The 16509-nt window shown below is 40.8% G+C and overlaps 1 protein-coding gene across 5 annotated transcripts in view; it reads right to left on the bottom strand.

The window, feature by feature from the left end:
• Window positions 1–8666: 8666 nt before the first annotated feature.
• LOC110528580 (glutaminase liver isoform, mitochondrial) overlaps window positions 8667–16509 on the bottom strand; it is a 29844-nt gene continuing 22001 nt past the window's right edge. For 4 of the 5 annotated variants that reach the window (XM_036984192.1, XM_036984193.1, XM_036984191.1 and 1 more), the window contains 6 exons: window positions 15645–15776; window positions 15310–15402; window positions 14802–14863; window positions 13846–13922; window positions 12447–12510; window positions 8667–12219 (listed from right to left, as the gene is read on the bottom strand). In XM_036984192.1, coding sequence (XP_036840087.1) covers window positions 12057–12219; window positions 12447–12510; window positions 13846–13922; window positions 14802–14863; window positions 15310–15402; window positions 15645–15776 — 591 coding nt within the window. In that variant the 3' untranslated portion in view covers window positions 8667–12056. Of the gene's footprint in view, window positions 12220–12446; window positions 12511–13845; window positions 13943–14801; window positions 14864–15309; window positions 15403–15644; window positions 15777–16509 lie in introns of all 5 variants that reach the window. The other variant, XR_005052677.1, reaches the window with a different exon arrangement.

Raw genomic sequence — 16509 nt, 5'->3', positions numbered from 1 at the left:
TTTACTTTCTAAATGAATTGGAATTGAAATAGAATTGACCCCAACCCCGCTGCCAATGGAAATCGACTCCAAACTGCACTTAAACATGAAACTTAGTGGATGACCCCTTCTTTCTGATTGGCAAAATAGGGTGTAATGGAACTGCTGCAGATATTTAATGACATAACATAAGCAAAATATATGTTTTTTATTAAGAGACCGCACACTATGCTACACTATGCTCTCATGTAGTTTAACGACACTGTTTCAACCCATAGGAGACCAAATGAAGCCCTGAGGTTCGAAACATCGAATAGCAGTGTTTTTTTATTTAAACACTTTTTGTGAAAATGTTCTATGATCTCCAACACCTGCTTTAAACAGTCATATTTTCCAATTTAATTTTTATTTTTACAAGGCAAGTCAGTTAAGAACAAATTTTTATTTTCAATGATGGCCTAGGAACAGTTGGTTAACTGCCTGTTCAGAACGACAGATTTTTACCTTGTCGGCTCGGGGGTTTGAACTTGCAACCTTCCGGTTACTAGTCCAACGCTCTAACCACTAGGCTACCCTGCCGCCCCAATAATGACAAACGAGAAGGAAATGCTCCTGGATGTAATACAGGTGGGTCAGCTAACTTCACACAGGTACGTGAGGTGAGTTGAAGGCCTAGACCTTGGACAGAACACAGATCCCTGGTGTTGTACAAACACCTACATCACAGTCGGTCCAGACCAGACAGGAATCCCTGGTGGATGACTCCCTGGTGGATAATTCCATCCTTGCTAATTCTTTCAAGATTCCAGGAATCTTCCAACTGGGATTTCTGGGAAACTATGGTATTTTGGAAAAGTTACCAGAATTTTGCAACCCTAGATAGGTCAGGTGGGGGGTCCTTCCAAGTCCTGAGGGTATAACACAGAGACAGGAATATTTCATCAGTACGGACTGACACTAACAGACTGAAAACATGCTGAGGTTCGTTCTCTCTCTCTCTCTCTCTCTCTCTCTCTCTCTCAGACACCATGTCCCCAGTCTTTAAAGTAACTGTCAAGTGAAAATCACACTTTTAAAAGTTACTATTCTGATAACTCATACCCAAATAATGTTGTTGACTAGTCCTATACTTGTATCGGTGGCCAAAGCATGAATTGGAGAAAAAGCACTTCAGAAACCTCACCTCAAACTTGCATCTCAAACAGACCGTTTCAAAAATGTTACTTATTTCCACACAGACCATGATGTCAGGTTGGCTTATTGGCTGAGCTGGCCAATCAGCGGTCTACTCACATGAATAGCTTTAATGAGCGGTAAACATTAGCCTTCTCCTAGTGTCTCGTAGCCTAGTGGAAACAGCCTGATTGCTGCATTCACCATTCTGTGTACAGAATGGTGAATGTAGCGATCAGGCTGGTTCCATTGGGCTAAGTATCAGGAATCAAGGTAAGACCCAGACGCAGACACGTCGAATTGACAATGGTTTAATATTCCAACAGGGGCAGGCAATAGACAGGTCAAGGCAGGCAGAGGTCAACAATTCAGAGGTGGGGGAAAGGTACAGGACGGCAGGCAAGCTCAGAGGCAGGCAGAGTGGTCAGGCAGGCAGGCTCAGAGTCAGGACAGGCAAGGGTCAAAACCAGGAGGGCGAGAAAAAGGAGAGACTGGAAAAAGCAGGAGCTGAGAACAAAAACGCTGGTTAACTTGACAAACAAGACGAACTGACAACGGACAAACAGAGAACACAGGTATAAATACACAGGGGATAATGGGGAAGATGGGCGACACCTGGAGGGGGGTGGAGACAATTACAAGGACAGGTGAAACAGATCAGGGTGTGACGCTAAGTCTCCTGTGACAGCCTAGCGATCAGTCTGGTTCCACCAAGCTTGAAGAGGGTGTCACTTGAAGAGGCTTGAAGAGGGTGTCACTTGAAGAGGGTGTCATGCACCCCAATAAATCTGAGGCGGTACAGTATGTGAGGATGGCTGGGGGATGGTCCAGAGTGGGGCTATCTCCCCCATCCTGAAGTTGGAGAATTTAACATTTTTCAAACACCTGGAGCAGTTTTTCCTGCAATCTAAAGCCACAATCATTATGCTGACTCAATGTAAATATATTATAGATGTTTATTTTTCTGCATATCTAAGCATAGGCTACCTTTTGAGCTGTCTGTACCCTCCTGAATGGCGGTTATTATTTTAAAGAAACTAAATACGCTTCTCAGCTTCTCAAAACAAATTGTATTTGTCACATGCGCCGAATACAACAGGTGTAGGTAGACCTTACAGTGAAATGCTTACTGACACACCCCTTAACCAACAATGCAGTTTTAACAAAGTACCTAAAACAGTAAGCAATAAAGGTAACGCCTCTCTCTGCTAAAATCTGGGTAAAAGATTGAAAGGAATGTGAGTCTTATTCAGTACATTTAGTAATTGCTTGCTTTTTTAAAGTACCAACCTTGCCAGTAGGCATGCCAGCTAGGATAGTTAGACAAGCTAGCTACTCTAACTTCATTGATAGACTAAAATGGCGTCTTGGTAGCAAGTTACGAGTTTTGGAGATCGGGAACCTATCTGGGCCAGCTAAAGCCAACTTCATCAAATTGATAGGTGTCTATTACTGATAATAAAATAATAATAGATACACTTCCGTTCAAATGTTTGGTGTCACTTAAAAATGTCCTTGTTTTTGAAAGAAATTAAAATAACATCAAATTGATCAGAAATATGGTGTAGACATTGTTAATGTTGTAAATGACTGTTGTAGTTGGAAATGGCTGTTTTTTAATGGAATATCTACATAGCTGTACAGAGGCCCATGATCAGCAACCATCACTCCTGTATTCCAATGGCACGTTGTGCTAGCTAATCCAAATTTATCATTTTAAAACGCTAATTAATCATTAGAAAACCCTTTTGCAATTATGTTAGCAAAGCTGAAAACTGTTGTACTGATTAAAGAAGCAATAAAACTGGCCTTCTTTAGACTAGTTGAGTTTATGGAGCAGCATTTGTGGATTTAATTACAGTCTCAAAATGGCTAGAAACAAAGACCTTTCTTCTGTAACCCATCAGTCTATTCTTGTTCTGAGAAAGGAAGGCTATTCCATGCGAGAAATGGCCAAGAAACTGAAGATCTCGTACAACGCTGTGTACTACTCCCTTCACAGAACAGAGCAAACTGTATCTAACCAGAATAGAAAGAGGAGTGGAAGGCCCCAGTGCACAAATGAGCAAGAGGACAAGTACATTAGAGTGTCTAGTTTGAGAAACAGATGCCTCACAAGTCCTCAACTGGCACCTTCATTAAATAGTACCCGCAAAACACCAGTCTCAACGTCAACAGTGAGGAGGCGACTCTGAGATGCTGGCCTTCTAGGCAGAGTTCCTCTGTCCAGTGTCTCTGATATTTTGCCCATCTTAATCTTTTATTTTTATTGACCAGTCTGAGTGTTAGGTATGCATAACTGGCTGTAAGGGAGTCAGGCGCAGGAGAGCAGAAGTTGGGTAGACAAAGGAGACTTTTATTTTGGCGAACAAAACGCACGACACAAAGAACACTAAACACAATATGGGTTGACATAACCCAGTGCAAACCAGTCTAGCGTGCACATACACGAAACAACAAACAATGCCACACACAGACATGGGGGGGAACAGAGGGTTATATACACGTCTAATACTGAGGGAATTGAAACCAGGTGTGTAGGAAGACAAGACAAATGGAAAAATGAAAAGTGGATCGGCAATGGCTAGAAAGCCGGTGACGTCGACCGTCGAACGCCGTCCGAACAAGGAGAGGAACCGGCTTCGGGGGAAGTCGTGACACTGAGATTTGGCAAGAGGCGTCACTACAGTCCCTGGTTCGAATCCAGACGGCATCACATCTGGCTGTGATTGGGAGTCTCAATAAATAAATACATGTAATTGCTATATAGAATAGAATAGAATAGATAATCACAAATAGGACCATGCCTCAGGACTACCTGGCCGGAAGACTCATTGCTGTCCCCAGTCCACCTGGTCGTGCTGCTGCTCCAGTTTTAACTGTTCTGCCTGCGGCTATGAAACCCTGACCTGTTCACCGGACGTGATATCTTGTCCCGGACCTGCTGTTTTCAACTCTCTAGAGACAGCAGGAGCGGTAGAGATACTCTGAATGATCGGCTATGAAAAGCCAACTGAAATTTACTCCTGAGGTGCTGACCTGTTGCACTCTCGACAACCACTGTGATTATTATTATTTGACTCTGCTGGTCATCAATGAACATCTGCTATAATCTCCACCTGTAACAGCCAGAAGAGGACTGGCCACCCCTCATAGCCTGGTTCCTCTCTCGGTTTCTTCCTAGGTTCTGGCCTTTCTAGGGAGTTTTTCCTAGCCACTGTGCTTCTACACTTGCATGGCTTGCTGTTTGGGCTTTTAGGCTGGGTTTCTGTACAGCACTTTGAGATATCAGCTGATTTAAGAAGGGCTTCATAATTTTTTTTTTATTTACAAATATATTTTTAAACCACACCAGAAGGCCAGCATCCCAGAGTCGCCTCTTCACTGTTGACATTGATACTGGTGTTTTGCAGATACTATTTCATCATGTTGCCAGTTGAGGATTTGTGAGGCGTCACTTTCTCAAACTAGACACTAATGTACTTGTCCTCTTGCTCAGTTGTGCACTGGGTCCTCCCACTCCTCTTTCTATTCTGGTTAGAGCCCGTTTGCTCTGTTCTGTGAAGGGAGTAGTACACAGCGTTTTACAAGATCTTCAGTTTCTTGGCAATTTCTCGCATGGAATAGCCTTCATTTCTCAGAACAAGAATAGACTGATGAGTTTCAGAAGAAAGGTTTTTGTTTCTAGCCATTTTGAGCCTGTAATCAAACCCACAAATGCTGATGCTCCAGATACTCAATTAGTCTAAAGAAGGCCAGTTTTAAACTTTCTCCAGGTCAGAAAGTCAAATTGTAAATAATGTCATGTGATCAAATTCTCAAGAGGGTAGGACATTTAAAGGGTACTGTATAGTGTATCACTCACTCACTCACCACATTGTCGATGTCCTAGAGGCCTTACCTTTTGTCTGTTGTGTCTGTCTTGTGCTTGCAGAGGAGGAGCCCCAGCCCAGACACCTGGAAGATGGAGCTGAGGTGAGAGTGGTGGGTGGTGAAGTTGCCAGACCCAACTCCTGGCAGGTAATAACATGGGGATTGGAATGCTATTCATATTTTATTTTACATGAAGATAGTGGTAAATACCTACAAGACCCATTTCCCAAAAGGAATAAAATAAATAAATTAAAGAATAAATTAAATAAACATGTGAGTCAGCATAGATGTGCATATCTGGAGGAGATTTTTGGAATCTAATACTGTTATTCCTTGTGGAGTTGCTGTGAATATCAGCCTTGTAATTTAGTTACTCATAGAACTACTGCAAATAATACATCAACCATTTACAGTAAACAGTGAGGTAATTGTGTGTGAGGGAATGATGTCATAGACGGCAGCTAAGTAAAGAAGGTCATGCTAAGGTACAGTTAGCTCTCTCTTGTTTTGTAATTAAGTAGCCCTGGCTTGTGTGAGCCAATGACGGCTCATAGGTGCAGGAACCTATCTCATGTGAGGCAGCTTGATGTGCAAGTACAGCCCTTGGCCAGGACGCTACCCACTGGGCACACCATGTCATTTCAACTTGGGTAATATTTGGTTGAGCCGTTGATCAATGAGATTTCAACCTATATCCACCCACTCACAGCCAAAAGTTAGATGTATATACAATGTGTTTTCCCTATGCTTTCACCCATCTAAAAGCACAACCAAATTCCAATGGAAAAACAACGTCAGATTTTTTTTGTTTAGTTGTCACTGGGCTTTCAACAATTTAAAAGCACAGCAAGGTTCAAATGGGAATACAATGTCAGATATTTTGTTTATTACTACAACAAATGAGTCACTGTGCTTCATCTAATAGCAGAACCAAATGACCTGGTTTGACATTGAGATTACTTAAAAAGTACATGGTGCAATTGATCAATGTAGTCTGAGATTCTGCACAGATTTTTTAAATTTGTGAAAATATGAACAGATCTAATAGTTAATAGGCTATTTATTGTATATATATTTTTTTTTATATTGAATTGTGTTTGGTTGTCAACGCAACCAGATATCAACAATTGAAGGAGACGTATCTTCTGATTGGATAGTTCCATCTGTACCACTGGCTTAATCTGTCTTTAATTCCAGTTTGTCTACAAATAAATCATTAATATGTTGGATTCACACCTCCATCTCAACCAAAAAAATAAAAGTTAAAGAATAAGACTAAATCAACTCAATCAATCGTATTTAGAAATCCCTTTTAACATAGGCAGATGTCACAAAAAGTGAAAGAAACCCAGCCTAAAACCACAAACAGCAAGCAACACAGATGTAGAAGCAACATTTTAAATGCACTTTAAATTAAGTTTGATTGGATTTAGTCCTATTCTTTCCCTTTGATTAATGCTAACGTCCAGCTGGGTTCTCTTTCTCACTCCGGGGCCAAATCCTGCCCCAGGACGACCCCTGCAACATCACTGGACGGGGACGCACATCTAGTGATAAAAGCAAATGTAACAGTAAGTGAACTGGTAAATAATGGACTTTTTGGCAGAGGTGTCCATTGAAACGGAGGCCAGTGCCGCCCAGTGGTAACCGAGCAGTAGTTCATCTTCTGAATACCTACTGTATCTTACTGAATGCTTTCATTTTGACATCAGTAACTGCTCTTGTAATCGTAATCAAATGCATGAAATCCTCTAGCTCTTCAATGTTTTGGGTGTGTGGCTCTTACAATCGATGTTAATCATGTCCTTCCTAGCTGGAGGTAGCCTGTCCTCATGAAATGGTAGACTGTACCTGGCCATGCTGGACTGGAGCACAAGACCTGCTCCCGTGGTAGCTGGTGGGGAGGTAAGGTCAAGACCACCATGGTCTGTGGTGGTGGGTCTCTCCCTGGGTGCCAGGTGAACAGTCTTCCCAACACAGCATTGCTGTAACACCTCTGTTGTGGAAAGGTCTCCCGGACACAGACATAGCCCAGTCCTGAATTTTGAAGCCATTTCAATGGAAATTCTCCATCGAGCAAGTCCAGGACCAGGCTTAATTTGTGTCTGAGAATCTGCCACCTAGAGTTTAAAGAGGGAGACCGACAAGATATATATGTAATGTAATCTTGCATTACTCATCTCTTCTGTATATACTGTATTTTATATAATCTATTGCATCTTGCCTTTATCGCTCTGTCATTGCTCATCCATATATTTATATATACACTCCCGGTTAAAAGTTTTAGAACACCTACTCATTCAAGGGTTTGTCTTAATTTTTACTATTTTCTACATTGTAGAATAATAGTGAAGACATCAAAACTATGAAATAACACATATGGAATCATGTAGTAATAATGGTTTGGGATGAGTCGGACTGCAGATTGAAGGAAAAGCAGCCAAACAAGTGCTCAGCATATGTGGGAACTCTTTCAAGACTGTTGGAAAAGCATTCCAGGTGAAGCTGGTTGAGAGAATGTCAAGAGTGTGCAAAAATAAAAAAATATATTTGGATTTGTTTACCACTTTTTTGGTTATTACATGTTACATACTACATGATTGTACTGCTTGCATCAGTTACTTGATGTGGAATTTGAGTTCCATGTAGTCATGGCTCTACGTAGTACTGTGTGTCTCCCTTCCCTTGTGAAGAGACCTCTGGTGGCATGTCTTGTGGGGTATGCATGGGTGTCCGAGCTGCGTGCAAGTATTTTAAGCCCGAGTCCCACCCATCTCTTTAAGGATTCACATGTGAGATCATGTACTAAACAACCAAAGATTTCAAGACTAAAGGCTGGTTTATACTACGTGTATCGACAGTTGTCACGGTGACATCATGAACATTCGATTGTCATCCGACATAAGTTAGCCCTAAATATTTACAAAACTTAAAGCATTGTATTTGAGACACCATTCACTAAAGTCTAAGCCTCAACTACATCTCATAATGAGGAGGTGACTAAACTGCTTGGAGTAATCCTGGATTGTAAACTGTCATGGACAAAACATATTGATACAACAGTAGCTAAGATGGGGAGAAGTCTGTCCATAATAAAGCACTGATCCGCCTTAACAAGTAAAATTGCAGCTCTGAACAGGACAGCACAACGGGCCCTTAAATGTACACGGTGAGCTAATATTAATAATATGCATGTCAATCTCTCATGGCTCAAAGTGGAAGAGAGATTGACTTCAGCACTACTTGTATTTGTAAGATGTGTTGACAAGCTGAATGTATCAAGCTGACTGTTTTTAAGAGGGTGTGAACGATGCTGAATGGGTGCAGACAAAGAAGAGCTCTCCTAGTAGGTGTACCAAAAACATTCAAGGGCCATTTTCTCAAAAGTGAGATTACAAGTTTATCAACTTTCAAAGCAGAATTACTTTCCCATAGTTCTTCAACTGTAGTGTATGATATAAAATGTTCTAACTCTGAGTCCCTCCTTTTATCCAATGTAAAAACACAATTTCAAACTTTTCTACATAAGACTGAATCGAGCCGGTAGGTCACATGTATATAATCCTGTAAGAATGTAGCACATGCCCTTTTAGTGTCTGTGTTCCAATGGGAATTTCCATGTTTAAAGTGCCACCATTAGGTAAAAGATCAGAGAAAGGTTTTTTTCTTTAATTTTGTAACAGTTATTGGTGACATATTCTATATCATACCTTTCAAATATCTTATTCCCCAACATGGGGACCCCCAACTCAAGAATTTGTTTTGGCAAATTTCAGCGTTTTTTGGGGTCTGCTGCAACTCGGGCTCTGTAGTAGTCACATTGTTTCTGACTCCTTAACTTTTTCCTTTCTTAACTTTCTAACAGTACTAAGTATGAGTTTGTAGGACTTGTAGTTTTGAAAGCTAAATTGACTTTATGAGGGTAGTATACAATATTATGCATTGTTTAGAAAATGCCACCAGAGGGGGTCAGAGTTTAAATAGATCATCTCTTTCATAACTCAGACATGTAAATAATCATGACATAAAAATCCCACCAGTGAATTCAAGTGACGAAGAACAACTTAAAACACATCACACAGTGTTGCTGGAGAATATCTTCAACGAAAGAATCAGGCATTTGGAAATACACTTTCTTATTTACATGTAAGCAATACAGTATTTACACAAAGTCCAATCCAATGTTTGCACATGTGTTCGATTTCACATCAGAGGAATGCTGTATGTCACAGTTTTCCTCATATCTCAACGTTCCACATTGGTTGACTACATTTACTGGTACGTGTTACATCCACGGACGTAGATCTCCAATAACGCACATAAAAGGATAAAGTTATATAAAGTAAGGCACAGACTTGTAGACATGTTCTCTTTAGAAATATGTAACTAAATATGAACAAACTCCAGCTACGTCCCAATGTCCATTCTAGCACACTGTAAATTAACCCCTAAAAACGAGTGCCAGATCACAATGTCTGCTCAACATTTGGACTCTTGTTTTTTTTTTTATAAGTGTGACATATTTTGACAGCAGATTTATTTTTGCCTTCTCTGATATAAGGTCAAAGGGTATATGGGAAACAGGAGAAAAAGGAAAATGACTTTTTGTGAAGGAGGTTGTTCCAAGTATACGTCAAACTTAGCACCTAACTGGAAAGAGAGCAAGGTATTTACTGTTTTTCACTATCGGTCTTATTTCAAATCTTTCTAATTATTTTGAACGGATATTTGTGTTGTAACTGATGTTCTAAAGTCTGCTAGCAATATGACGTTATAGCCTAGCTCCACTGTTTGTGCTGGCTAATATATTAGTTCATCTTGCTCCGCATTAGCACGTAATCCACTATTTGGGGTAGACATTCTCATGCACATTGATGCATTTGATGTATGAAGCACGCTAATGTAAAGTTGTGTAAAAGTGTATTGTTTGTGGACTGTATTGTAAGAGCTTTTTTGGTTTGTTTCTCCATCAGCTCTTACGGTAGTGTTTATGGAAATGGTAGCGAATTAAACATTCATGAACTATCAGTTTGAGAGTTGACCATTCGTTCTGCTGCGGATGCTACACACACACACCACTGAGAATGCATGCCCAATACATTGCTTCACTCCGAGTGAGGGATATTGCAACAGAGCCCCAGGTACTCAAATGAGGCCAAACACATGACTGAAACAACAGTCACCATGACATCTGAACTCCTTCATCATTACCGGGTCTTAGAAGTATCCGTCTGCTGTGCCCTTGTAGCAGAACCTCAGCTAATGTAGCAACAACGTGCTAATGTTTACCAATACACAGCAAAGACAAAGATATTGGCAAGCTGTATTAGGGTATTTCATGATGCCCTTATTAAAAAAGGTATAGTATAGGTCAGTTGTGTGTTGTGAAAGTGACGTATATAAATTAGCAAAAGGTCCCAGAACTGTCTGTGCTATCGTGTGAACTCTCGTTCATACCAAACTTGTTATTATACACCCAGCAGTGTTCATTTTGGCATCTGTTTTAGATTTAGTTTGTCTTTTGACTAAAATGGCTTTTAATCTTAGTCACATTTTAGTCATTTTATCCTTCTTAGTTTAAGATTATCAGTCTAAACTCTGGACAATTTATGTCTGGTTTTAGTCACCGTCATTTTAGTCAAGGCATTTTCCATAAAATAATTAATATTTAGGCTACCCCTAACTTCCACCATGTGCATATTATGTGAATCAATTGAAAAAGGGGATAATCTGAGTTTTCCAACAATGCCAGAATTATGGCTGTACTCCTGATATTCAGTAAATAGCAGTAGTATTTCCAATCGGGTAAAAAGTAACGGCAACTCGCATTTGCGGAAGTAACAACACAGATGAATATCAGCGCAAATGGCAAAATATAGCTTTGGATGTGATCAAAGCAAAAATGGCCAGTTTGAACATTGGTTCCTAACAGAATAGAGGTTAGCTACAATTTAGAAGTTCCCTGCCTGCGCATCAGTTCAAAAGAGAGACGATTGAAGTGACCGCCGGGAGCTGTGTATGCTGGAAAGGCGGGCTATAATAAACTCAAGTAGACTGCGCACATGAAAGACGTTCATTCTGTCAGAGAGACGATTGATTCAAAGGCATGCATGCTTCTGATTGGACAAAACAGATCATAAGGAGCGTCATGTCAAATTGAATGACCATTAGTCTCAGGTGAACTTCTCATCTTGTTATATTTAGCGTCAACTAAAATGACGAACTATTTGTAAGTTGTTGTTTTTTTTCCTGGGCATCTTGTCTTCTTATAGTCTTAGTTTTAGTCAGGAAAAATAAGTTGTTGCCGAATATTTTTCGTTATTGTTGACAAAATGAACTCTGCTAAGTTCATAATAGTTGGAATCAGTATATGTATCGGAATGCTGCCCAACAATTATTGTTACAAGTCTGATCTCTGACTGAATGAGAGGAGTAAATACTGCATACAAGATAGGGGACTATGTCCCAATTATCTCTCCTTCCTCTCAAAGTGTGCACTTGTTAACTTCCCTTCACCAATATTAAAAGGTAATGACTGGTATAATTAATTAAACTATTTTAGATTTGTGGGAAGTAGTGAACACTTCAGGAGAAAGTAGACATTATTGGGATGTACCCAGAGAAAGTCCTGATGGGAGGAATAACACTAGGGCAGCACCCCAAATAGCACCCTATTCACTACACACACACTACTAACCAAAAGTAGTGCACTAAAGGTCTATAGGAAATAGAATGCCACTTGGGACACACACTTATTTGCAACAGAAATGAAAATTAATGTTTTTTTTTTATTGGACAACTTGAGGAAGTCTCTCCATGTTTCAATCTGTTTTCTTCTGTTTGGGGCCTAATTAATAGATCCTGATGGTCCTGGGCCCAATAGATCCTGATGGTCCTGGGCCCATTTATCAAGGTGGGGTGTTGATCTAGAATCACTGTTCTCCCCGTTTATAATCATCTGTTTCATTACGCAAATATGGATCTTAGATCAGCACTCCTAATGGGAGACGCTTGACACATACGGCCCATGATCACACCATGCCTTCTACAGTCTCTAGTTTGGGGGCTATGGGTATGGTATCAGCCACTGGGAGTCTCTCCTGTTCCTGGCAGGCCACCTGGTAATCCTGTAGGACCTTCACCACGGCACTGTGGCCAAACTGCAGGGCATCATCCAGGGGAATGTTGCCCCACCTGGAGGGAGGTGGTAGAGATGAGGCAGAAGCTAGATGAAGCATGTCAGAAGTTATTTAAAAAAAAAATATCTCTCAATAAAGACAACGGCCATAAAGGACCGAATGAGATGGAGAAATAAAGACATGAGAGGCTGGGAATATAGTAGCTAAGAGATGTTGTCAGGTTGGAGGAAACCTAACAATAGAGATTGTTATAGGTGGATGAATGAATGAATACTACCGTACCGGTCTTTCACAAAGGGGTTCACTTTGCAGGCGTCTGTTAGGAACCGTACCACATCCACATGGCCTGAGGACAAAGCACAAAAGAGGTATCTTAGCCCGGTAACACTTGCTAAGAGGCACACATACATAATTCCTTATGATACACTTCTACTGCATTATAACACTTGCTAGAAGCTGTAATAACAACTCATAAGTATCTATAACATCACTAGGAAGTATTATAAGGCATTTGATTTAACCTTTATTTGATCAGGGAATCATACAGAGGAGCCCTGAATTACATCAATGACAGAAAACACAAACTTCAATATAAATACAAAATGTAAACAGAAAGAAAAACACGATCACATCATTACCCAAGATGCACCAGAACATCACATTCATCAGTAATACTACGGTCCTCAACCAGCTGTCTGAATGACCCAAGAGGCACCAGAACATCACATTCATCAGTAATAAGGTCCTCAATCAGCTGTCTGAATGAACCCTAGAGGCACCAGAACATCACATTCATCAGTAATAAGGTCCTCAATCAGCTGTCTGAATGAACCCTAGAGGCACCAGAACATCACATTCATCAGTAATAAGGTCCTCAATCAGCTGTCTGAATTACCCTAGAGGCACCAGAACATCACATTCATCAGTAATAAGGTCCTCAGTCAGCTGTCTGAATTACCCTAGAGGCACCAGAACATCACATTCATCAGTAATAAGGTCCTCAATCAGCTGTCTGAATGACCCTAGAGGCACTAGAACATCACATTCATCAGTAATAAGGTCCTCAATCAGCTGTCTGAATTACCCTGGAGGCACCAGAACATCACATTCATCAGTAATACTACGGTCCTCAATCAGCTGTCTGAATTACCCCTAGAGGCACCAGAACATCACATTCATCAGTAATACTACGGTCCTCAATCAGCTGTCTGAATTACCCCTAGAGGCACCAGAACATCACATTCATCAGTAATACGGTCCTCAATCAGCTGTCTGAATTACCCCTAGAGGCACCAGAACATCACATTCATCAGTAATACTACGGTCCTCAATCAGCTGTCTGAATTACCCAAGAGGCACCAGAACATCACATTCATCAGTAATACTACGGTCCTCAATCAGCTGTCTGAATTACCCAAGAGGCACCAGAACATCACATTCATCAGTAATACTACGGTCCTCAATCAGCTGTCTGAATTACCCAAGAGGCACCAGAACATCACATTCATCAGTAATACTACGGTCCTCAATCAGCTGTCTGAATTACCCAAGAGGCACCAGAACATCACATTCATCAGTAATAAGGTCCTCAACCAGCTGTCTGAATTACCCCTAGAGGCACCAGAACATCACATTGAAGAACATTTTGAAGAGCCAATGCCACCAGTGGAGAGAAACTCACCCTCACCAGCAGCCACGTGTAGCGCGGTCCTAGAGTCATAGTCCTTCAGCTCCATGTCCATCAATGACAGAGCAAACCTCAGAGGATAGGAGACAAGCTATATTCTACATAGTATTCCTCATTTCAAAGAGTTACTGTGAAGGATTAGTAGCTAGGAGAGTGACATCCAGAGTTACTGTGAAGGATTAGTAGCTAGGAGAGAGAGTGACATCAAGAGTTACTGTGAAGGATTAGTAGCTAGGAGAGAGTGACATCCAGAGTTACTGTGAAGGATTAGTAGCTAGGAGAGAGAGTGACATCAAGAGTTACTGTGAAGGATTAGTAGCTAGGAGAGAGTGACATCAATAGTTACTGTGAAGGATCCGTAATTAGGAGAGCGAGTGACATCAAGAGTTACTGTGAAGGATCCGTAGTTAGGAGCGAGTGACATCAATAGTTACTGTGAAGGATTCGTAGTTAGGAGAGCGAGTGACATCAATAGTTACTGTGAAGGATTAGTAGCTAGGATAGAGTGACATCAATAGTTACTGTGAAGGATTCGTAGTTAGGAGAGCGAATGACATCAATAGTTACTGTGAAGGATTAGTAGCGAGACGAGAGAGTGACATCAAGAGTTACTGTGAAGGATTAGTAGTGAGGAGAGCGAGTGACATCAATAGGTACTGTGAAGGATTAGTAGCGAGACGAGAGAGTGACATCAAGAGTTACTGTGAAGGATTAGTAGTGAGGAGAGCGAGTGACATCAATAGGTACTGTGAAGGATTAGTAGCGAGACGAGAGAGTGACATCAAGAGTTACTGTGAAGGATTAGTAGTGAGGAGAGCGAGTGACATCAATAGGTACTGTGAAGGATTGGTAGCGAGACGAGAGAGTGACATCTACAGCATGTGACTTCGTTGTGAAACTAAGTAAAACATAAACCCTCCTTCTGTAGACTCCTTGATTTGGTATTTTACCTTCTGAGGGCTGACACATCTCCACTGTAGGCTGCAAACATCAGGCTCACCACAGACTTGTTCTACAGATATAGCAGAGATAAATACACCTTAGACTGGGCGGGATACCGGTAGACAACACCGCCCCCATGTCAGTCATAGTGCTCATCATAACAAGAGCAAACTTCAACCTCAATTCATGTTCTAGCAAATATGTTTAATTGTTGGTATGTTTACCTTAACAATTCCACAACAACTACCTAATACACACAAATCTAAGTAAAGGGATGGAATAAGAATATGTATATTTATGTGTATATATTAGATTTATATGCCTTTACTTAGATTTGTGTGTATTAGGTAGTTGTTGTGGAATTGTTAAATTACTTGTTAGATATTACTGCACTGTCGGAACTAGAAGCACAAGCATTTCGCTACACTCGTAATAACATCTGCTAACCATGTGTATGTGACCAATACAATTGGATTAGATTTTCATAAAACGCTCATGACTCTCAAAAGCCCTTACCCTATCATCCCCGTCCTGCCTTCGAGGGTCCTGCTTCTTGACCAAGTGTCTCAGGTTGTCATAGTTGTGGAAGTTAAACGAAGACACCAGCTCCTGCAAGACCAAGACAGAAAAAAGCAGATCGTTTATGGGGAAGCGAAAACACGATACGTGTTGCATGTGGTTAAACGCTATTTAAAGAGTACCTATACGAGAACTTCGTAACACATTCAAAAACCTCGGCAAAACGCATGAATACGGAGCACACAAGCATTTCTCCCTCCTGTACATGCAAGTGTTCCCTCTGTACAAGTCATTCAGTCATTGTGTCATACATCGTGTGTAAAACGGGTTACCTGGCAGAAGTGTATTCCCCGGACACTGTTTCCAACTCTGTCTAACGGAGGAGACCAACACATCACTCCCATGACGTTAGGAACCACCAACAGAACTGCTCCGGACACCCCAGACTTAGCAGGCAAGCCCACCTGGGAGAGAAGCATACAGGGGCCATGCAGGGTATGGTAAAAGTGTCTGTTAAATCATCCCACTAAAGAAAAAGGTGGCCTTCATTTGGCAAATAGATGTTTAAAAAGGTTTACTCGACTATTAATACAGGGTATTTAAAACAGTTTACTAAATGACTAATACAGATACAGTGTATTCAGGAAGTATTCAGATCCCTTCACTTTTCCCCCATTTTGTTACGTTACAGCCTTATTCTAAAATGGATTAAATAAAAAAAAATGTCCTCAATTTACACTCAATACCCCATAATGACAACGCAAAATAAGGTTTTTAGACATTTTTGCAAATGTATTAAAAATAAAAACCAGATACCTTATTTACATAGGTATTCAGAACGTTTTCTATGAGACTAGAATTTGAGATCAGGTGCATCCTGTTTCCATTTATCATCCTTGAGATTCCATTGATCATCCTTAATTGGAGCCCAACTGTGGTAAATTCAATTGATTGGACATGATTTGGAAAGGTACACCTGTCTATATAAGGTCCCATAGTTGACAGTGCATGTCAGAGCAAAAACCAAGCCATGAGGTTGAAGGAATTGTCTGTAGAGCTCAGAGAAAAGATTGTGTCCAGGCACAGATCAGGAGAATGGTACCAAAAAATGTCTGCAGTATTGAAGGTCCCCAAGAACACAGTGGACTCAATCATTCTTAAATGGAAGAAGTTTGGAACCACCAATACTCTTCCTAG

Source organism: Oncorhynchus mykiss, chromosome 7 (genome assembly GCF_013265735.2).
Source record: "Oncorhynchus mykiss isolate Arlee chromosome 7, USDA_OmykA_1.1, whole genome shotgun sequence".
In the NCBI taxonomy this organism is placed as follows: domain Eukaryota; kingdom Metazoa; phylum Chordata; class Actinopteri; order Salmoniformes; family Salmonidae; genus Oncorhynchus; species Oncorhynchus mykiss.
This window is presented reverse-complemented; position numbering and strand designations above follow the sequence as displayed.